A 23,052-nucleotide genomic window follows, 5' to 3' on the forward strand; every position below is an offset into this window, starting at 1 on the left:
TTTGTGAGTAGTGACTGATTCCAGTAGATTTAGGTTACATGTGCCTTGAAGAGCTTTGTAACGGTGTGCACTGTGAACCAAACACCTGCACCACATTTTATTTATTTAAATACTGGCTTCGAGTAATCACGGATGGAAGCTTATACACCACGTGCACCAGGTTACTGCTGCTGCCACTCCTCTCTGACGGATGAGGAAACCGAGGGGTGGACCAAGGTTACAGGACTGGCCAAGGCTGGCACCATGTTCTTGGCAGAGTGCAGCTCCCCGCACGGGCAGTGTCAGCCCCAGACCTGAACGTCGTTCCTCCTTGGTGCCTCTCCCTGCAGAAAAAAATCAGATGGTGGTGCTGACAATAATAATTAGCTTTTCACTGACTTCAGTGCTAATCCTCCTTCAAGTCGCTTTGCCTGTTTATCTTTTATTGTTTAAAATTAGATTCTGGCCTCTAGGCAAGAGTGTCTTTTTTCTGAGCCTTATAATTTCTTTCCTTTCAGGGGCTTTATCAGTGGCTGACAACAGAGTCTCTGTTTACTTTCTAGGCAACTGCAGAGCTGTTTCTGTTCTAATAAGCCCGCCGTCCTGTCCTGCGTTTTTGCAGGGCAAGCACAGACTCCCAGAGCTGCTGAGTCCTTACTGCTTCCCTAACTCAGAGCGCCCGATGGAGGAGACGGCAGGCCGGGGCTGGCGTGACGCTATGATGATGGGAGTGCTGCTGTTCAGACAGGATAAAGAGATCCGCAGTGTAACTACTGAAAAGAAAGAGAGTGTGTAACTACTTGCACGCTAATCCAAAAATTCAGCCCCAAACTGAGTCCTGTGTTTGTAATTATATAAACAAACATCCACAGTAGAGGGGAAGGGTGAGGGGGGAGGGATGGTTAGGCAGTTGGGGGTGGACATGTACGCTCTGCTATATTTAAAATGGATAACCAACAAGCACCTGCTGTACAGCACAAGGAACTCTGCTCAATATTCTATAACAACCTAGTGGGGAAAAGAATTTGAAAAAGAGTAGATACATGTAGGTAAATAACTGAATCACTTTGCTGTGCATTTGAAACTAACACAACATTGTTAATCAGCTGTGCTCCGATACAAAGTTAATTAATTGATTAAATGTGCTCAGGGAACAAGTTTCTCTACTTCTGCCCTCCCCCAAAAAAAACCATTGCATTCTCCTATGCCACGGTTGTTTTTTTTGTTTTTTTGTTTTTTTTGAATGATGGCAAAAAGATAAGATTTCATTCAAAATAGCATTTAGGAATAAAGAAATATGCAAGGCCTATATGAAGGCAACTATAACAATATACCAAAGGACATAGATTTAAAAAATGGAGAGAGAGGTACCTTGTTTCTGAATTAGAAGACTCTGTATTGAAAAGATGTTAATACATCCATAAAGTAATTCCAGTGATATCCCAGTTTAGGGGACAAGGTTGGCTTAAAGTTTAAAAAGTAGACTCTGAAGCTGATCTGGAAGAATAAATAGTGAAATCAGCCAAGAAACTTTTGGAAAAGATTAACAAAGGTGATTTTTTAACCTTTTTTTGTTGCCTACAAGTTCTTTGTGCAAACAAAATTCTACTTCCCTATTCAAACACTTTCAGTGGGCCCTTTACTGCCTCCTGAATAAAGTGCAAGTTCCTTAAGCTATTATATAAAAAGAGTGTTCTAACAATATCTGAGGATATTCTGAACAGCAATACAATTCTATCACTTAAATAGAGCAGCTCTTTTGTTTACTGTGTTCCTTCCGGTCTTTGTCTACGTTTTCACAGAGTCCTATTCATAATACATCAAGAACGCAGAAAGCTTGGCTTTGGGGAAGTAGTAAAGCCAAATTTCTGGACTTGGAAGGGGGAGGTTCCAGAAAGAGCAAAGGGGGAGGTTCCAGAAAGAGGGCGAAGCACCCAGTGCTCAAAAATGCTGACCAAAGCTTTCAACCTAACGCCAGCCAATAAAGTGACATGGGACTCACTCTACCTGCAGCTTTTCTCAACCTATGTGTCAACTGTAAACTCCAGAGTCCCTTACCTGCAGGAAGAATAACCCGTGTACTTCCGAATAACAGCCAGAGTGTGCAGCAGGTGCCAGCCTGGGGTCTCACCACTTACCCGCTGCCTGCCTGCTGGCCGCATCTGTGCTGTGTCACACAGGAAGCCGTGGGGGTCACAGCAGTGGCCGGAACTGCAGCCTCGCCAGCAACAGAGCAAGAATTCTATTCAGCTTTTCTCCCAAACCTCTGCTTTGGAGGTTTTTCACTTTGTTTTCCTTCTTATTGGCCTCTTTAGTTGGTTTACAGTATCCTGTTAGTTTCAGGTATAGAGCACAGTGACTACATTATACATAAATGTGCATATATATATATATATATATATATTCTGTTCAGGCTCTTTCCCATTATAGGTTATTACAAAATATTGGATATAGTTTCCTGTGCTATACAGTAGGTCCTTGTTGGTTTTCTATTTTATCTATAATAATGTGTATCTCTTCACCCCAGCCTCCTCATTTACCCCTCCTCCCCACCTTCCCCCTTTGGTTACCATAAGTTTCTTTTCTGTGTCTGTGAGTCTATTTCTCTTTTGTAAATAAGTTCATTTGTATAGTTCGTCGCTTAGTCGTGTTTGACTCTTTGCAACGCCGTGGTCTGTAGCCCGCCAGGCTCCTCTGTCCATGGGATTCTCCAGGCAAGAACACTGGGGTGGGTTACCATTCCCTTCTCCAGGGGATCTTCCCGACCCAGGGATTGAACCCGGGTCTCCCACCTTGCAGGCAGATTCCTAACCATCTAAGCCACCAGGGAATCCCGGATAGTTTATTTTAGATTCCACATATATGTCTCATCGTATGATGTTTGTCTTTCTCTGCTGGCTTACTTCACTCAGGAGGCTTTGGAGGTGTGAGGGCCCCTGCGCTGTGTGGACTCTGCCAGCTGCCTGTGGGCCCCCACCCTCGCCCTGGCTGTGTTCTCCATCACGCCCCCCCTTTTGGATCAGGCCTTCCCAGAGGATCCAAGAAACCAAACTCAGTTCTTTGACCTTCTCACTTCCTGTGTTCTTCCTTCCAGCCCACCTCCACTGTCACCCCCTTGCCCTTGGCCTGACTGCACCACCTCTGTAAGCTCTGTCTCTCTCTTCCCACCCTGTGGCCCCGCTTCCTACCTTTCAGTGTCAGGTCTGACTTTCTCGCTGCTCCTGACCGTAACATCCAGCCCCACTTTTGAGTTTTTACTTGAAAAACAGAGGCCACAGACATCGGAGGACATGGTGAAATATTTCTGTCATGACCATTACTTCTGTGCATGTTTAGCTTGGATCTTGGGGTGTGACTCCTCTGTGTGAATTAGTAAGTCCTTCTACAGTGTGGGTGTCTTGGATGAAGGGACAAGCTCCCTAGACCAAGGGTTCTCAGCAGGTTCCCTTCGCCTCCCAGGGGGCATCTGTCAGTGTCTGGAGACACCTCTGGTTATCGCAGGAGGGAGGAGACTGCTCCTGGCACCTAGCGTGTGGTTGTTGTTCAGCCACTCAGTCACGTTTGACTCTGCAGCCCATGGACTGCAGCACTCCAGGCTTCCCTTCCTCTCCCATCTCCCAGAGTTTGCTCAAATTCATGTCCATTGAGTCGGTGATGCCATCCAACCATCTCATCCTCTGTCAGCCCCTTCACCTCCTGCCTTCAATCTTTCCCAGCATCAAGGTCTTTTCTAATGAGTCAGCTCTTCGCATCAGGTGGCCAAAGTATTGGAGTTTCAGCTTCAACATCAGTCCTTCCAAAGAATATTCAGGACTGATTTCCTTTAGGATGGATTGGTTGGATCTCCTTACAGCCAAGAGACTCTCAAGAGTCTTCTCCAACACCACAGTTAAAAAGCATCAATGCTTTGGCGTTCAACTTTCTTTATGGTCCAACTCTCACATCCATACTCGACTACTGGAAAAACCACAGCTTTGACTAGACGGACCTTTGTCAGCAAAGTGATGTCTCTGCTTTTTAATATGCTGCCTAGGTTAGTCATAGATTTTCTTCCAAGGAGCAAGCGTCTTTTAATTTCATGGCTGCAATCACCTTCTGCAGTGATTTTGGAGCCCAAGAAAATAAAGTCTGTCACTGTTTCCATTGTTTCCCCATCTATTTGCCATGAAGTGATGGGGCCAGATGCCATGAACTTCCTTTTTTGAATGTTGAGGTTTAAGCCAACTTTTTCACTCTCCTGTTTCACTTTCATCAAGAGGCTCTTTAGTTCTTCTTCACTTTCTGCCATTAGGGTGGTGTCATCTGCATATCTGAGGTTATTGATATTTCTCCCGGCAGTCTTGATTCCAGCTTGTGCTTCACCCAGCCCAGCATTTTGCATGATGTACTCTGCATAGAAGTCACATCAGCAGGGTGGCAATATGCAGGCAGGGAGGAGAGTGCTGTGGTGCCCAGTGTGTAGAGGCCAGGAATGCTGCTGGTCATCCTCTGATGCACAGGGCAGCACCCAGCGAAGAACCACTTCACCCCAGATGTCAGGGGAGCCACGGTTACAAAGCCCTGCCCTGTATTTGTATTAAAGTTCCATCTGGGGAGGGAGATGGGAGGGAGGTTCAAGAGGGAGGGGACATATGTATACCTATGGCTGATTCGTGTTGATGTTTGACAGAAAACAACAAAATTCTGTAAAGCAATTTTCCTTCAATTAAAAATAAAATAAACAGATAAAGAAACGTTCCCTCGTACTCTAATCCCATATTTAATACACATGCCTCAGTGGAAGTGAGGATAATAGGAAGGGACTTCAATGTAATCTGAGTAACTAAAAATCAAACCCACAGGTCAGAAGAGGCATTTGGAAATCCTACAATGGGCTTAGGGAGCCACGCCCTTCCATTACCGAAGGCGGGTCGAAGCTGCCCGGTGAGGTGGCGGGTATAAAGGTGCCTCTAATTGACCTGTCGGCTGGTACTCAGAGCTGACGTGGTCAGGAGTGCTATTTGATCTCTAGTTATTCCAGAATTTCCACTCTCGTGCCAAACATGTCTCTTCAGACGGCTGCTCTTCGCTCTTCCTTAAACTTCTCTTGAAGTTCGTCTGAAGTCTTCGTGTTTCAGAGGTGAGGTTTTTATGCTCTGTGTTAAGTCTTCTGGAAAGATGTCTGGTTCGTACAAATTGGTGATAAAGGAGGTGCCCGTAATCTGGCACCTTTCTGAGGCTATTAGTTGATGGTTTTTCTTTGCACTGTATTTCAGGGGCTAAAATGCAGAAGGGAAAACACTTATTTTAGGCTGTGGACATGTGTTTTTAGTGTTTCCCAGGTGGCACAGGGTAAAGAATCAGGAGACACAAGAGATGTGGGTTTGATCCCTGGGAGGGAAGATCCCCTGGAGGAGGAAATGGCAACCCCCTCCAGTATTCTTGCCTGGAGAATCCCATGGACAGAGGAGCCTGGCGGGCTGCAGTCCATGGGGGCATGAAAGGGCTGGACACGACTGAGCAACTGAGCACATACACAGTGTGTTACAGTCTTTGTTTTCTTTAGAAATATGTATTTTCTTAGGAAGATTATTTTAGGGATGCTGTTTTAGACATTTCTGTACCGTAGGCGAGAAGGTTGCTTACTTCTGATGTTTCTGATTTTCCTGAAGTCGGGTCACCTTCAAGTCAAGCTGTTTAGCAGGAAGGCCTGATTTTAAACCTTTGAATTCATCCTACGTGCCCTCAAATTTCCCTATTTGCTGTGGGTACTGTTTAAATTTAGATTATAAACTCCTGTGTTTCCCATACTTCCTTTCTATGCATGACATTTGTCAATAGTATCTGTAGCCTGACTGATTTCTGGATTTTTCAGTGAGCAGGGTAAATGTTTGTTTCATGGTTCGGATTGTTAGGCACTTTTTTTCTCTCCTAGATGTTAAACTCATAGGCAAGATTACTGAGGCCAGAGCCAAATAAATCAGTGAGCATCTAGAAGAAATATTGCTTTTATTTTTAATCATTTTATTTTCCTAAATATATATTGAAACATTTCCTTTATTTCTTACCAGAAAGTGTTCTGTTAGCTAGTAAATACAGTTGTTGAAAGTAAAGCATATTTTTTCTGTCTATTCTGATCAAAAGTATTTTACATGTACTTTTCCAAGTGCGTGTAGAGATATTTTTTCCTTTGAATTAGGGTTGACTTAGAAGGGCTTTTCGGCCTTTCCTATATTATGGAGAAATATGTAATGGATTTCAGTTGTTTTGTCCTCAATATTTTTAGAAAATAATTGGCTGATACTTCAGTGTGTTGTGTTCATGAAAAACAGAACTGGTTTTGCTAAGAGACGCTTTATTACAGGTGTTTGTGGCCGTTTCCTTGGCCACAATACATGAGGAGTATTCCCGTGATCGCTCTCGTCTTGGTCTTAAGGATCAACCGCTCTGAGGAATGGATTGAAAAAAACTGATACATTTCCCCCCAAGACTGCTGTGGACTTATTCCCGGGCACTCTTGGAGATGAACGTAATCCCAGAGTAAAATAAGCTAGAAATTACTTTACATGTGGGTAGCATTTACCCTGCGCCAGGATTAGTGGGCTGTCTGGAGCCCCGTGGAAGGGCTCCGGGCGCAGGTCCTGAGACCAGCATCGCCCAGGCTGAGCCAGAGGCAGCTCTCCCGCATGCCCTGCAATTTCTGCTCCACCCGCCGTTCTCCTGCCCCAGCTCTGTGTCCACAGTCTCTGCACCAGGCCTGTGCTTCTCGTGGTCTGTCCTCTCCTGGACACTGCGGTTTTCTCATCCCCATCTTAGCTCGGAATCAGGCCAAATGCTGAAAGTCCGGAGAAACCCCCCAGCCCACCCCACCCCCTCCATCCCCTCCATCAGCCGTCTTGCCCACGCCCCCTCTGTTTTTCCTCCCTTTCCTTTTGACTCTCCCACTTTTCAGTCTCCAAACTGGCTCAAGTCGCTTCCATCCTTAAAAACAGATGGGCAAGTGAACACGTCTCTCCCCACCCAATCCCTCTTCTTGCTTCTGTCTTCCTCCCGGGCTGTCATGTGTCATGTACTATATGAGCAGAAACCACTGAAAGTGCTGGAATGTAGAATTTCAACAAGAGAATACAAGAGCCAGTGTGTATCGAGTTGCAAATTAACGGCTTTCCGGACCCTGTTGGCATCACTTCATCTGCCTTGCTTAACACTGGTATTCACACCAGCCTTCTGAATAGTGGTTTCCAGAAGGCACCTCTGTTGTGCGTTTCTCTACCCACCCACCGTCTGTGTTGACTTGTTCTTGTATTATGACGAGGATGATCTGGCTGTTCTGGGTCTAAGTCGCAGCATGCAAGATTGTCAATCTTAGTCGCAGCTTGCAGGATCTAGTTTCCTGACCAGGGATCAGACCTGGCCCCCTACATCGGCAGTGTGGAGCCCTACCCACTGGACCACCGGGGAAGTCCCTGTGTTGGCTTGTTCTTGTCACTCCTCTTATTCATGAAATGTAGGGATCCCCAGATTCCTTCCTTCAGACTAGTTTCTGTTATATGCATGCCACCATTTTTCTCATCACCTTAAACCAGTTCATACTTCTGGTGCCAAAGCGCCTATTGGACACCTCCAATAAGGCTTTCTGCCCCTGCTTCTAGTTCAGTCCAACCAAAACTCGAACTGATCACCTTGCTTAGAAAATCCAAAGGGATTTTAAACATACATATTAAATGAAAAAGAAGTGTGGTGAATTGCTGGGTGCTAGGTAGCTATGCAGAAAAAAACATTCCTAAAGTCATGCCACTTTTAGAAGAGAGTTTCTATTCTCCGTGGCTACAAAAAATATAAAATACATAAGATAAATTAAGAGTTGATGAGAAGCTATCGAAGTCCCTCGTTTTCCTGGGAGAATCACCCGTGCATCTGTTGTTTATGAACTGCCCTCTGTCCCCCGAGGTGAGCACATGCACCCATCCCTGAAGAGCCCACTCAGTCCTGGGCGACAGTGAGGACCACACAGGCAGCCGTGAGGCTGAAGGATGTGGTCGTAGGACACCCGGCCCAGGGTGGGTGCTCAATAAGCAGGAGCTGTTTGTGTGCTAGAAACAAGCTCCCTCGCTTTCCAGTCACTTGCCTCCAATACTTGTGCCCACCGGAGGCTGTCAGGATCTTGGCTCAAGGGCCAAGTCCACTGTGGCCTGAGCTGGGCCAGCTGACTGGGAGGTGAATGGCACACAGGGTCTGACTCCCTCACCTGATGCTCCTACCAGTGCCCTGGTCTTACCAGGAGAGCCGGCTACACCCTTGACCTTGATCTGGCTACATTATTTTGTCGGTACCCATGGAGCGGGAGATGGGGCTACTGGTCCAGACTGAGCCCAGGGAGGCGGCCTGTCTGCTGACTGTCTGTCCCAGTGAGCATCCCTGGCTGGCTCAGGCAGGGAGCACCTCTGTGTCAGACAGTGTACTGGACACTGAGGGCTTGGACTTGGGTTAAAAGCCGGGCTCCACTCTTCCAATAATCATCTGTGTGGACACGTGATACAAACTTTGTGGGCCTCAGCGCGTGTACAGACAGACCTCTTTTCATTGTGCTTTACTTTACTGCACTTCAAAGATAGTGTAGTTTTTTTGTTTGTTTGTTTGTTTAACAAATAGAAGGTTTATGGCAACCCTGTATTTAAGAAATATGTTTCATTAGGTTATCGCTGCCATACATAGTGATTCCTCTGATGGACTTGGGCAAAGTAAATTAAAACCCTTTTAAAAAGTATTCACTATGCTTCATGCCATTAAGAACATTTGTAATGCATTGGAAGAGCTCAGAATATCAACACTGACAGAAGCCTGGAAGAAGTTAATTCCAGCCTTCATGGGTGACTTTGAGAGCTCAAGACTTCAGTGGAGGAAGTAACTTCAGATGTGGTGGAAACAACAGGAGAACTAGAATTAGAAGTGGAGCCTGAAGGTGTGCCTGAATTGCTGCAATCTCATGACTAAATGACATCCACTGACTCATCAGACATGAGTTTGAGCAAACTTTGGGAGATGGTGAAGGACAGGGAAGCTCGGCCTGCTGCCGTCCATGGGGCTGCAAAGAGTCAGACACGGCTTAGCAACTGAACAACAAAACATGTGGACAAGCAATGCTAATGGTTTCTTGAGATGTAATCTACTCCTGTGAAGATTTGTTGACATGTCAACAAAGGATTTGGAATATTCCATAAACTTAGTTGCTAAATGATAAAGAGAGTTTGAGAGGAGGGACTCCAATTTTGAAAGAAGTGCTACTGTCCACAAAAATGCTATCAAACAGCATTTCGTGCTACAGAGAAATCCTTTGTGAAAGGCAGGATCAATCACCATGGCAAACTTCATTGTCATCTTATTTTAAGAAATTGCCACAGCAGTTCTTAGCCTTCAGCAACCTCAACACAGAGGCAAGACCGTCCTCCAGGGAAAAGATTATGACTTGCCAAAGTTTCAGATGATGGTTGGGGCTTTCCTAGTGGCTCAGCCGTAAAGAATCTGTCTGCGATGCAGGAGACTAGGGTTCAACCCCTCTAGGTCGGGAAGATCCCCTGGAGGAGGGCATGGCAGCCCACTCTAGTATTCTTGCCTGGAGAATCCCATGGACTCAGGGGCCTGACAGGCTACAGTCCATGGGTCACAAAGAGTCAGACGTGCCTGAGGGACTGAGCATACGCACAGATGATGATTAGCGTTTCTTTAGCAAGAAAGTATTTTTAAATGAAGGGCCTCTTGAAGATAAGAGAGGGGAGTGAAAAAGCTGGCTTAAAACTCAACATTCAAAAAACTAAGATCATGGCATCCAGCCCTGTCACTTCATGGCAAATAGATGGGGACACAATGGAAACAGTGACAGATTTTATTTTCTTGGGCTCTAAAATCACTGCAGATGGTGACTGCAGCCATGAAATTAAAAGACGTTTGCTCCTTGGAAGAAAAGCTATGACAAACCTAGACAGCTTATTAAAAAAATAGAGACATCACTTTGCTGACAGAAGTCCATATAGTCAAAATTATGGTTTTTCCAGTAGTTGTGTATGGACGTGAGAGTTGGATCACAAAGAAAGCTGAGCACTGAAGAACTGATGCTTCTGAACTGTGGTGTTGGAGAAGACTCTTGAGAGTCCCTTGGACTGCAAGGAGATCCAACCAGAACATCTTAAAGGAAGCCAGTCCTGAATATTCATTGGAAGGACTGATGTTGAAGCTGAAGCTCCAATACTTTGGCCACCTGATGGGAAGAGCTAACTTATTGGAAAAGTCCCTGATGCTGGGAAAGATTGAAGGCAGGAAGAAAAGGGGATGACAGAGGATGAGGTGGTTGGATGGTATCACCGATTCAATGGACATGAGTTTGAGCAAAGTCCAGGAGATAGTGAAGGACAGGGAAGCCTGGCGTGCTGCAGTCCATGGGGTCGCAAAGAGTCAGACATCACTGAGCGACTGAACGATAATGACAACTTTAAAATTAAGGTATATACATTGTTTTTTAGACATAATGCTCTTGCATGCTTAATAGACTACTGCTGCTGCTGCTAAGTCGCATCAGTCGTGTCCGACTGTGTGCGACCCCATAGACGGCAGCCCACCAGGCTTCGCTGTCCCTGGGATTCTTCAGGCAAGAACACTGGAGTGGGTTGCCATTTCCTTCTCCAATGCATGAAAGTGAAAAGTGAAAGTGAAGTTGCTCAGTCATGTCTGACTCTTCGCGGGTCTGTGGACTGTAGCCTACCAGGCTCCTCCGCCCATGGGATTTTCCAGGCAAGAGTACTGGAGTGGGGTGCCATTGCCTTCTCCGAATAGACTACAGTGTAGTGCAAACATCTTTTTTTATCCGCTAGGATGCAAAAACTTCATGTGACTCTCTTTATTATGACACTCACTGTATTGCAGTGGTCTGGAACCAAGCCCACAGCATTTCTAAGGCATGCCTGTGTAAAATGCTTTGTAAACTGAAAGGCGTGGTGCAAATCTGGGTAATCGCTTCATGAACCAGCTTTACTACATGGAGTGTTCTTTTATTTTAGTCAAAGGGATCCATGGGAAGTTATAACATACATGGAAGCTGTTTGTAGAATATAGCAATGTTTACTCCGCTGGAACCAACGACTGGTGATTCACGTTCATGAAAAACAGCTGTGACGGCCATGATTTGGAACATGGTTTTGTGCGAGCTGTCTGGAGAGCGGGACGGCCAGGGACCACCCTGCTCTCCCCTCCCGGCCCTTTGCCTTGTCCTGCAAACCTGGAAGCGTTTGTCTTGGTTGCTGTAGCTTTCAGAACCAAACCACAGAAGCAGGCGATGCTGGTGAACCTAGCAACAGCCCAACACCATGGAGACCAGTAAACGAGTTAGGGTGTGGCCCCAAAGTGGTTGCATGCTGTGGCGTTTGCTGGTGAGCTATGAAGGCTGATGTTCCCAGAACAAAATTAGATCATTCTACTTACCTGTTTGTCCTTATTAGGCGTCCCTTAAGAAGTTAAGTCCCTGCACGTAATCTCGCATGTTGGAGAACTGCTTTTGAGATCTGGGACATTACACTTCTGCGGGGAGGGCTCCGAGCAGCATAAGCATGGTGGCTTTTAGGAATGCCCAGGACAATCGGAGCCTTCACAAAACCTGAGGCCCCTCTCAGGACAGAGTCCCTGGGTGCCTGTAGGTGAGCGGCTGCCCGCAGCTTGGAAGGAGTGAAAGTAGTCAGCCTGCTGGAAGTGGGGACCTTGACGGAAAGAAGGGAAACCGGAGCCTGTGTCACTGACCTCACAGCTCTGCATATAAAGACCCTGGGCCCACCCTGGAGCAGTCAGGATGCATGGCCACCCTCTTCCTGACCTCCCCCCCTCCCCGGTCCCCCCTCCCCATTTTGCGGCTCAGATCTTTCAAAGGTGCCCTGGGTTTCTTCTGCCAGCCTCCCTGAGGATGGAACCTGGGGGCTTCTTGTCTGATTTTCTTCTTACCTGACACTCTTAGGTGATTCTGGTTTTGTCTTCCCCAATCTAAAGGATTTAGGTTACTCTGCCTAGTGGAGGAGGGAATGGTAACCCACTGCAGTATTCTCACCAGGAAAATCCCATGGACAGAAGAGCCTGGCGGGCTGCAGTACGTAGGGTCGCAGAGTCGGCCATGGCTGAGCGCACACACACCCCTGGTGACCTAACACACACCCCTAGTGACCTAACGCTGTGAGCACGGGGGTAAAAATGTAGTGCACGTCCATGGTTTCTCTTCTATAAAATGTCACTTTCTTTGACTTCTGCGTGGACTTTCCCAGCACCAAGTGTGTAGGCGACACTCAGTAGTCATCCGAACAAGTGTCCATGGTGAGTTTAAAAAACAAGAGCGGGGTGGGTACTGCCGAGAGAGGGCCCCAGGAGGGCCCCTTTTCATCGGAGAGCTGCTTATATCAAAATAAAAGCAACTAGACCCTCAACACTGTGTTCTGGGGCCCCGGCGTCTAAATAACAGAGAAGTGTGAATTCTGCAGCACTTAAAATGCAGACTGACATTTGCCCTACAGCTGGGACCGGTCTGAGCTGTCCCCCCAGGGTGGCTGGCTGGGACACATGTCAGAATGTCCTGGCCTCTCATCTACAAGGATGTTGGTACAGCTGCTGCGGCTACTGGGTGGAGTCAGAAATCTCTTGTGCCTTTACTATTATTATCTTACTGTTGGTGTTGTTAGTTTGTTCCTGGGACTAAAATTAATCAGCCAGTTGCTTCTTCTGAGACAGTGTCCTGCCACCTGGGGCTTCTGCAGCTGGGCCCTCCCATAGCTTCTGTGGGGGCTGTGGGTTTGTTGTCTTCTCTGGGGCTACTCACCATCTTTCCCGGTTCTCAGCCATGTTAACCTGTTGTTGCCCAGCTTCCCTCCTGCTGCAGAGCAAGGCAGGCAGGCCCGGGTGCCTTGTGGGGGGTTTCTGGAGGCAGGGGGATGGTAGGGGGCCAAGAGGCAGCCAGGCGGCTTCACTGACTGTGCTCAGGGGGGCTTCCCCTTCACCCTGGGCACTTTCATTATCACTGGCAGGTTTCAGATGAAACTCGAGACACGGGGGCTAAGTAACTTGCTCACAGTCCTACAGCCAGTGACAGGGCCAAGAACCGAGCCAGAGGGTTTAACTCCAGGGCCCACTTCCCTATGCGGTTTTCATAAAGCTGACAACTAGCAACTGGAAGGCCACCCGGGAGGTGGTGGGGAGGGGGTGCCCGTGTCTACAAGCATTGCCCTGAGACCCGCAGGACAAATGAAGCCTTTTCCCTGGGCCTGGCTCAGGGAGATGTGGTCACAGGGTTCCAGGTGGCAAGTAGCTCTAGAATCTGCTGATCTACATCAGAATATTCCAACTGATCAGATCAGATCAGTCGCTCAGTCGTGTCTGACTCTTTGCGACCCCATGAATTGCAGCATGCCAGGCCTCCCTGTCCATCACCAACTTCCGGAGTTCACTGAGACTCACATCCATCGAGTCAGTGATGCCATCCAGCTGTCTCATCCTCTGTCGTCCCCTTCTCCTCCTGCCCCCAATCCCTCCCAGCATCAGAGTCTTTTCCAATGAGTCAACTCCTCGCATGAGGTGGCCAAAGTACTGGAGTTTCAGCTTTAGCATCATTCCTTCCAAAGAAATCCCAGGGCTGATCTCCTTCAGAATGGACTGGTTGGATCTCCTTGCAGTCCAAGGGACTCTCAAGAGTCTTCTCCAACACCACAGTTCAAAAGCATCAATTCTTCAGCGCTCAGCCTTCTTCACAGTCCAACTCTCACATCCATACATGACCACAGGAAAAACCATAGCCTTGACTAGACGAACCTTTGTTGGCAAAGTAATGTCTCTGCTTTTGAATATGCTATCTAGGTTGGTCATAACTTTCCTTCCAAGGAGTAAGCGTCTTTTAATTTCATGGCTGCAGTCACCATCTGCAGTGATTTTGGAGCCCCCCAAAATAAAGTCTGACACTGTTTCCACTGTTTCTCCATCTATTTCCCATAAAGTGATGGGACCGGATGCCATGATCTTCGTTTTCTGAATGTTGAGCTTTAAGCCAACTTTTTCACTCTCCACTTTCACTTCCAACTGAAGGCTCCCAGAAGGCGATTTTATTAACAGGTTATCCTTCTCATCTGTGGAGCTGTTATTCAAATTATCTTTGCTTTCCGCCAGAGATTCCCCAAATCCCATAGGTATTTACATAAAATAACTTAAAATTTTCTCCAACGTGTTTAATCAAGAACTGTTAACACACTAACGGATTTTAAAAGCGTTATAGTAAGAAGACAAGGTATTAAAGGTACGCATTTCAGTCTTTCTGAAAGTTATTCTTGCGAACCTGACTGTCCTGTGCATTAAAGCTTGGCGGCCGTGTTCACTTTCATCAAAGCTGACACCTGCTGTTTCTCCCGCGGTGGCCACTCTGGGTCTTTACTCGGCCTTGCTTTTCTGCTGCCCCTACTCCCTCCTAGGTTAGAACCTCCGGGCCCCCCAGAACCTCCTCTGTCCACCCCGCCCCGTCTTCCACACACATACATACACCCTTCCTTCCAGAGCCCCCTCCCCTGAAGCCAGAGCGGGAAGGTGAGCGCACACAGTCCGCAGCGCTGACACTTTACTGAGAGCTAGGTTAGGGTGGAGGAGATCGGGAGACGGGGCGACGGTAGCATTTAAGTGCGCATTGGTGGTCTCTCAAGACGCTTGCTGGAGCCGCCTTTGCAGACACCTCGGCCCAGCCTTCCTGTTGGAAGTTTTCATTTTGAGGTGGGGAGGTGGTCTTTCTGAGAAGGGCTTCCGAACACGTGCCCTCAGGGCGAGGTCAGCAGAGGCCGGGGCCGCCTGGATGCGGCGTAGGAGCAGGGGGCGCCGCGGGCGCGGGGCATGGCCGGGACAGGCTGGCATTCTCATAAAAATCTGCGTCCTTCCTTCCCGTCGCTCCCGCCCCGGCCTGGCGAGGTCGGGACACGTTTCCATGATTTGCTTGTAGGACTTTTAAAGAACGAGTCACGCGTGTTCTGGGGCTGGAGGAGGCGCGTGCGGAGCCGCGGGGGCCCCATCCCGCCGCGGACACTCCCCTCCGCGCGGCCCCAGCCTCGCACGACCTCCCGCAGGACCCTGGACGGTGCGGCCAACCCCCCCGCCCCCACCAATCCCGGCACTGAGACCCCGGATCCGCGCCGAACCTTATTCTTCTGCCGCGGCTTCTTGAGCGGGAGCCGGGCGGGGGGCGCACTCGGCCACCGGATGCTTGTTCTCACCCCGGTGGGCAGCGCATTCTGCTCGCCCTAGAAGGCGGCCCTTTCTCCGGGGGACGCGTTAACGGGGTACCCCGGCCAGCAGACGTTGCGGAGCTCGGGCGAGGCTGTCGTGTCCGTAGAAGCTCAACTTGGCTTGAATTTGGGGCCGCAGCCCAGCACCGACGGCGCGGGGGCGGTGGGGGCGGCGAGGGGTGAGGGAGGCGGAGGCGGGCGGGGGCAGAGGCGGGGCCTGGAGAGACTGAAAGCTCTGCCCCCAGAGGACCCCGCCCCCATTACCCCGCCCCCGGAGGACCCCGCCCCAGGGCCCCGCCCCCGGAGGGCTCCGCCCCCGTGCAGAACCCTCCCCCTTACCGACCCCTCCCCAAGGGGAGCCGGGCCCCGTGCGTACCTCCCGGCTCCCGCATCTTCCAAAACCCCTCAGTTCACCCTCCCTCCGCGGGTGGTGAGTGACCAGGGCCGGCCGGGGGTTTTCTCCTCGGGTGGGGACCGAAGGGGGCTGCCCGGTGATTAATGATCGCGCCGGGGGGCGCGGCGTGGGGGCGGAGCGCGCCCGGTGGACCTGGAGGGCGGCGAGGGCGGAGCGCAGGGGCGGAGCTCGCGGGGGGGGCGGCCCCGTCTCCTCGGCTCCCCGCACCGCCCCCCGCCCCGGCCCGCGGGCCCCGGCCACCTGCGCCCCGCCCCTGCGGCCGCGCCCGAGCCCCGGAACCGCGGAGGCGCGCTCCGCCCGGGCGAGGGCGAGGTTGCCGTCCCGACGCGCGGGTAGTCTCAGGCACCGCGATCCCGCCGTTCTCGGCATGCGGCTGCGCTGAGAGTCCGCCCGCGGATCCCGGGAGCCAGACGTCCACTGAGGATCTCTGCTGGCTGTGTGAGAAGGTGGTCTTCAGCCGGCAGGATGACCAACCCTGCGGCCGCGCAGAACCAGGAGATAGACTGCCTGAGCCCAGAAGCTCAGAGACTGGTAAGAGGACAACACATCTCCGAAACGTTTGGTTCTGACTGCGAATGTTTGGACCTTGTGGATGTGCTGGGGCCGACCGAGGGCGGGCGCCACCTTCCACCGCAGCCATCTGTGCGTGCTGAGGTGTGGGTGGGCCCCGCCTGGCCGGGGACCCCCTTAAGCGAAAGTCCGTCCCCATGCGAGGATGTGCGACGGGGCGGGGGTAGGGAGTTCTCGGTTCAGTTCGCGGTTTCGTTTGTGCTGCCCGCCTTGCGCCCCGAAATCACGTTTCCCCGGCCGGCGTTCCTCGCCACCGCGGAAAGGAACTCGGTCTGGGCCGCTCAGGCCGCATTGTCCAGTGGGGTGTTTCGTCCGCGGATCCAGCCGAAATCTGAGACCTGCGCGTGGTCTATAGAGTTTCACTCAGAACTGCTAGTTTGGTGTTTTACAAAACAGAGCACCTGGGCACTGGTGCCCAGGGGCGGTGCCTTCAGCCTGAGGCTGGCACCCCCAGCGGCTGGGTGGTTTGCAGTGTTTATCCTTCTCTGGGCCTTAGAGCCTTCTCTAGTTCCCCGAGACTCCAGTTCCCAAATCCTCTTTGGCTGGTCTCCTGGGGTCTCTCCGTCTGGAGGGGACCTTTCATCTGTGGGATTTTGCAGTTATCCAGCTCAACACCCAGTATTGGGACTATGGATGTGAGGCATTAAGAGTCCAGCAGGGGATGAAGTGGGGAAGGTTTGTAATTACCTATTTTCGTGTGGCTTGTGGCTGATCATGAATGGAATATTTAAAAGTGAAAGGGTGCAATTTGGAAAAGACATACATTATTAAGTTAATACTGTAGAGAGAGAGAGACCCTAGATTTTCACTTTATTGGGCCTTTGTGGAACCTTAATCAAAGTGTGAGCCCGGAATAATCACTCCTTCACCAGGCAGGAATTAACCCCCTACTGAGTGTTTCTGGAAGGTTCAAGATGAATAAGACTGCTCTGCCCTCAGCTTCCTTGTCAACCCCAGAAAGAAGTATAGAAATAGATTCTGATGAACACACACTTGAAAATCACATTCCTTGCTGAGGACTGTCAGGTGGGTATTATTTTTAATGTCCACATTCGGTGTGCTCCTCTGGCCTCACTTAAGGTTCCAGCCTTGAACCAGACCCTTGGAGCTGGTTCCTACCCCTTCGCCTAATTGGGAACCTGCAGAGAGAGCCTTGCGTCAGCATCAGGGAAGGGCCCTTGGAAAAAAGAAGGGTGGGAATGCTCTGAGAAAGGCCGGTGCTCCCAGGAGCTGCCTAGGCAAGCCATAGATGGCAAGAACAGACTGATGTTAGTCCTGGGCAAGATTCGAGCTCAGAGGAATGAACTGCTGGGCACGGAGAAGAAGAATGACCGTGGGGAGCAGGATCTGAGGCAGGAGTAGAAATAGCACCTCTTGTTCAACGGCACTCAATACAGCGTCTCTTTAAGCCTTAACTTACCTCGGGATCGGGTCTGGTGGAGATGTGTGCCTCACAGACATGCTGCCGGGAGCCGGTGCCAGGAGAGACTGGAACAGCTGCTCATTGAGAAGGTGCCCACCCGCTCCTGCCCGCGATTCCAGGATCTAGTATAGTCAGAAAACTAAGGCTGTTTCTCTTTTTTGTAAGTTGTGAGCAGAATTCATTTGGCAGTGACGGGAAGCTATTTGTGTCCCCTCCCAAGTCTCATCGTATTGTGGGGTCCTGTGCCAAGGTCTCCAGGTCCCATTTATTTGGCTGATGGGAGGCTATTTTCAGTCTTTATTCTTCTTAGTGTGAATGCGCATACATTTCTCTGCAGCCCCGTTAAGGTACTTGATTAGGGACTGTTACTCTGAGCCGTTAGAGAACATACAGTGTATGCCTCTTATTACCCTTCTAAAACCCAAAAATGCTGAATTCTGAAACATCCTTGGTCCCAGGGGTTTTCAGTAATCAGTTGTGAACTTGTTAGAGTTTTTGTTTGTTTGGGAGAGGGCTTGTTAGGGAGGGGTTTATTTGTTTTTAGTAAAAAAACAGCAAAAAAAAATTTTTTTAAAGCAGAACATGGGGAACAGAAGTAAAACACAGTCCTTGTTTTATGACGTTAGTGGTTGAAAGGAAACAAGTGGGGTGGGGTGGGGTGGAGTGGGGTGTTGGGTGGGCCATGTCCGAAGGACTTACCCAGCGGCCACCCTGGGCATTAGTATTCCAGCCAGAGAAGGGTGGGCATTTCAGACTGGTTTGTGCCGGCCTGTGTTCAGCGCTAAGTGACCCTGTGTTCCAGGAACAGGGGTCCCCAGTGGAGGAGGAGGAGGGCTGGGGCCCAATGGGTGTGAGGCCAGAGCTGGGATTGGCAGGAGGACATGGATTTGTCTAGCTCCACCTCAAAGCAAAAAGCAGGATCCGAGCAGGAAGTCCAGGCTCCTTGCAGGAGTGGACAGTGTGGAAACCATGTTTCCTTAACTTGGGCAACTTCCCCGTGTGCACGCCGGTTGTGTCAGCTGGCTGCTTCCCACGTACTGAGCAGCACAGAGTCCTCACAAACACCCAGCCCCATCCTGAGAGAGGCTGTCAGGGGAACGTGGACCCCCTAAGTCTCCTCTCATTGTAGGTGCCTGTGCCCGGGTCCGCTGGGCCTGGCGAGTAGAAACACGCAGCGCTCGGGTGCCTGGCCCTGCTAGGCTCAGCCTGAGACTGGGTGTTGGAACCCTGGTTTGTGTTAGGTGCATCATTGCCCCAAGCACTTAAGATATAAAAGCAGTAAGTTAGGTCTTTTCTCTTAGTAGTAAAAGTGTCCCACTAGGGCAAAGATGGAGACTCAATTTCCCCTTTTCTTTAAGAATTAGTTTCTGTTCAGCCTGAACTTATGTCAACGGAGCGGAAGCCTCATTTGCACCCTTTTTTTTCTTCTTCAGATCCTGCAGTCTACGCTGCCACTTACACTGAGCACAGGAAATTGCGTTATTTATAGCGGCTCAAGTGTTTTCAGACAAAGTTGATCCGAGTATTACCTGATTAACAGTGAGGTTCTTATCTAGTTTCTACAGAATTACAAGGTTGCATGTTGGTGTGATATGTTTGCTCCTCAAAAGGCAATGTTCAGGAGGAAATTCTTATCCTTGAAAAATCAGGCTGTGTGACTCAGCAAAGGAAATGTTTATGACTGGTTGATTACTCATATGCCAGTGTTTGCAGAGTATCTGATCATACTTAATAAGTTTTGACCTCGGAGCCCCATTGGCCACAGGGTTCAGGTTACTAACCTGTTAGAGCAGGAAGGCTGCTATATCTCACTGTATGTTAGACATGGGTCGGAGAGAGAGGAATTTTTGTTACTTCACTGCTTTTACTCTGGGGCACCCCAGTTTTAGCGCACGCACACTCGTGTGTGTGTGTGTGTGTGTGTTTTAAAGCAGGTTATTTCCATATTTTCGTGGATTGGATTTACCAGAACTTTTACTGTTCAGACTATCTAGAAAAAGTAAATGAACTTATAATTTAAACAAAGCACTGTCTTGACTACATCCAAGATTCAGTGATTCAGAATTCCTGTGCATTTGATGGTGGTCCACTTCTTAAATCCCCTTTCTGAGACTGATGTTTTTGTTTAGTGAAGGGCCGGAGTTTCAAGTGGTTTTCTCCTTCAGGCTATAAGCTGACAACTTTAAAACCTGTGTAAATACTTTGGTCTGGACTCTGAAGGAGAGCTACTTTGTAGTTTAAATTACTATAAAGATTTAATTTTCCTTTTAACTAAAATGTTTCATTTATGTGTTTGTGTCCTAGAGCTTATCAGAGCAACATGGTTTCTGATCCTCAGGTCTGTTTTATCTCTGGCCGGTGGGGGTGGAATTCTCGCTGGGGGGAGAGAAACAGGAGTGGGCTTTTGGTGTAGGTGGGCTATCTCCCCAGCACACTTACTCCTGGTGGGTGTTTCAGCATGCTGGTCTTCTCCCCTGTCTTGTAAACTTCCTCTGAGCTGAGTTCACGCTGCTGGGACAGAGACACTGTGTAGGTAGACACAGTTGGTAGCGTTTCCCAAACCCCTGCTGTGTCAGCGATCTTCAGGGTTTCCTGTAGAAGTCTTCCCTTGCCCTGGCATATCTCAGGGGCAGTTAGGTTATCTCCACTTACACATAAAGAGAAGATGGGCTCCGAAGGTTCAGGGGACTTTCCCAAGACTGCACAGCCACAGGCCGCGGGGCCCGTTGAGCCCCAGGCAGGATGGCTCAGAGCTGATGATGGTCGCTGCCACCCCCGTCCAGCCTGCTCAGGCAAGGTCTGGCGAGGCGGCGGGAGAGCATCCTTGCTGGTGTCAGCCTGTCTTAGCCCCAGGCTCGGGCCGAAGGACGTCTTTCTGCTAAGGCAGCCTCTTAGGACCACGTCCTTGCAACTGAAGTCTTGATTTGATTAACATTTCCTTTCTATTTCTGGTAGTTTTTCAGACAAAAGAACACTCAATGGGCTATTTTTTTCTAAATAAGGACATGAATAGAAACCACATAGCTGCCAGCATTTTAATTTTTCTGTAGTTCATACCGTAACCACGTTTTAGCTGTCACTTGGGTCAGCCCGTAGTGGGAACTGCTGGGTACCAGCCTCATTCCCAAGTGTTGTAAAGCTCCTCCCCACCATCCAAACAGACGAGCCTGCTGAGAATGTTTGAGGGCTCCTGGCCCTTTTCTGGCTGGTTCCAGGAGGATCACCTGGGCAGAGGAAAGGGTGTCAGTAGCTGTGTGCTGCCTGCGTGGGAAAGCATGGGGCTACTGGAGCGTCAAGTCTTTTTTTTGAGAAGGACCAGTGTCAGTGTTTTGTGTCATCTTAAAGGCGTGGGGGGTGGGGCGGCTTCCCAGATGGCTCATTGGTAAAGAATCCGCCTGCAGTGCCGGAGAGACAGGTTCCGTCCCTGGGTCAGGAAGATCTCCCGGAGAAGGACATGGTAACCCACTCCAGTATTCTTGCCTGGAGAGTCCCATGGACAGAGGAGCCTGGGCTGGAGTCCATGGAGGGTCACAAAGAGTCAAATACAGCTTAGTGACTAAACAGCAAGAAAAGTATGCGGTTTACAAGGAAGAACCCGAGCGGAGCAGGTGAAGCGAAGGCCATGGAGCCCAGATGGATTGCCTGGAGGGAACCTGTCACAGGGAGCGCTGCTCAGGTGAGGCCAGGCTGCTCCCACCTGTCACTTGTCAGTCACACATGAGGTTATTTGCGACTATTGCTTGCTTGTAGCTCCAATATGCTGAGACCATGAAGGAAGTATGAACATCCCTCATCTCAGAAAAACGTTTAAGATGTATTAACACCAAGAGGAGAACTTTTTGCACGGAAAATACTGTGCCCTGTTTTGTTTTTATTTTTTAGTTTTTATTCATTCGGTTTTATTTTTGGCTGTGCCGGGCCTTCATTGCTGCACACAGGCTTTCTCTAGTTGCAGCGAGCGGCGGCTGCTCTCTGTTGTGGTGCACAGGCTTCTCATTTCGGTGGCTTCTCTTGTTGCAGAGCACGGGCTCTAGGTGCTCGTGCCTCAGTCGTGCGGCCTCTGGGCTCAGCGGGTGCGGTTTTCAGACTCTGGAACACAGGCTCGGTGGTTGCAGCACCGGGCTTAGATGCTCCGTGGCATTTGGGATCGTCCTAGACCAGGGATCGAACCCGTGTCTCCTGCACTGGCGGGCGGATTCTTTACCACTGAGCCACTAGGGAAGCCCTAAGTATGCAGTGTTTTTGTTCATCAGCTTGAGTGCGGGTCGCTGCTAAGCTGAAGATTGTTTTGTGAAGTTTGAATAGGTAATTGATATTAGTCTGCTGTCCGTAAAGTAACATGAACACTTTTGTTCGTGATTAAAATGTTTGTTCTTTTGGTGTGTTTCTCTGAGAAGAAAAGTCAGGAGATTTCCAGTAGCAAAATGGGGAAAGAGAACTCTGTGGACAGTCTCAGTGTAACAGATAATTCACCCCTTTGTAGACCAAACATTTCAGAGGCAAAGCAAGCTCCCCGAGATCATGTCACTGGGTTTCCAAAGTGACGTGATTTGTCCAAGTTGGCACAATGGGCGAGTGGCAGAGCCAGCACTCACAGCTTGGGCTTGAGACCCCTCTCAGGACCGTCTTGGTCTTTGGAAACCCTGGACCCTGCTGAGAACACCACCACCAGGAGAGGTGGTTTCTACGCCTGGTCCCCCGAGACCAGAGGATGCGGAACCAGGACTCGACCTCTGGGCACAGACACGGGTGGCCTTGTGAGGTCAAGCCTTCTTTGAAGGCTGCTGTTTTATAGTCCATAACTCATCTGATTTGATTTTGATGGAAACATAGTGTTTTAAATAACCGATTAAAGTTTAGCCTGATTAGTCCTTAACGGTATGTCCTCCATATCATCAAGTGAAGTTGATAACTTGTTTATTCTGCGGCTTCAGCACTGGCCCCCAGACCTGTGCCCTGAACCGGTGGTCAGGCTGTTTCAACAAGCGTGGACATGCAATAGAGGGGTTCAGCGCCCCCATTGCACCCCAGAGTTTTAAAAAAGTGGTTCCCAGTCATGTCAGACCCAATGTCCCTTTTTATAACAGGTTTTTAATATCCTTGTTACTAAACCGGAAATGAAATTCCTAGGTGGTAGAAGCTACCTTCACACATAATTTCAAGTCAATATAATGTTTGCACCGTAACATTAAAAAGAAATCAAATGAAAGTAAACTGCAGGAACAGACTGTGAATATTGTGACTAACTCTTGGGAAGGTTCTGAACAAAGCCGTGTATAATCTTTCCTGATTTCCATGCAGATTGCATTCCTGGAATATTCGATGTATGTTGAAAGTACCCATAACATTTTGAATTTACATGTGAGTCGAGATCAGTTTGTAGGTCTGAAAGTTATGAATGTGGGTTT

General features: G+C 49.3%; 1 protein-coding gene across 31 annotated transcripts in view; it reads left to right on the top strand.

The window, feature by feature from the left end:
- The window catches only part of LRRFIP1 (LRR binding FLII interacting protein 1), a 161,595-nt gene that overhangs the window by 53,791 nt on the left and 84,752 nt on the right, over positions 1-23,052 (top strand). For 3 of the 31 annotated variants that reach the window (XM_055586574.1, XM_055586575.1, XM_055586568.1), the window contains exon 1: positions 15,827-16,182. The exons of 24 other annotated variants lie outside the window; for them this stretch is intronic. In XM_055586574.1, coding sequence (XP_055442549.1) covers positions 16,117-16,182 — 66 coding nt within the window. In that variant the 5' untranslated portion in view covers positions 15,827-16,116. Of the gene's footprint in view, positions 1-15,822; positions 16,183-23,052 lie in introns of those variants that run through there. 4 more of the 31 variants (XM_055586557.1, XM_055586548.1, XM_055586571.1 and 1 more) reach the window with 4 other exon arrangements.

The sequence above is a fragment of the Bubalus kerabau genome, chromosome 6 (assembly GCF_029407905.1).
Source record: "Bubalus kerabau isolate K-KA32 ecotype Philippines breed swamp buffalo chromosome 6, PCC_UOA_SB_1v2, whole genome shotgun sequence".
NCBI lineage: Eukaryota > Metazoa > Chordata > Mammalia > Artiodactyla > Bovidae > Bubalus > Bubalus kerabau.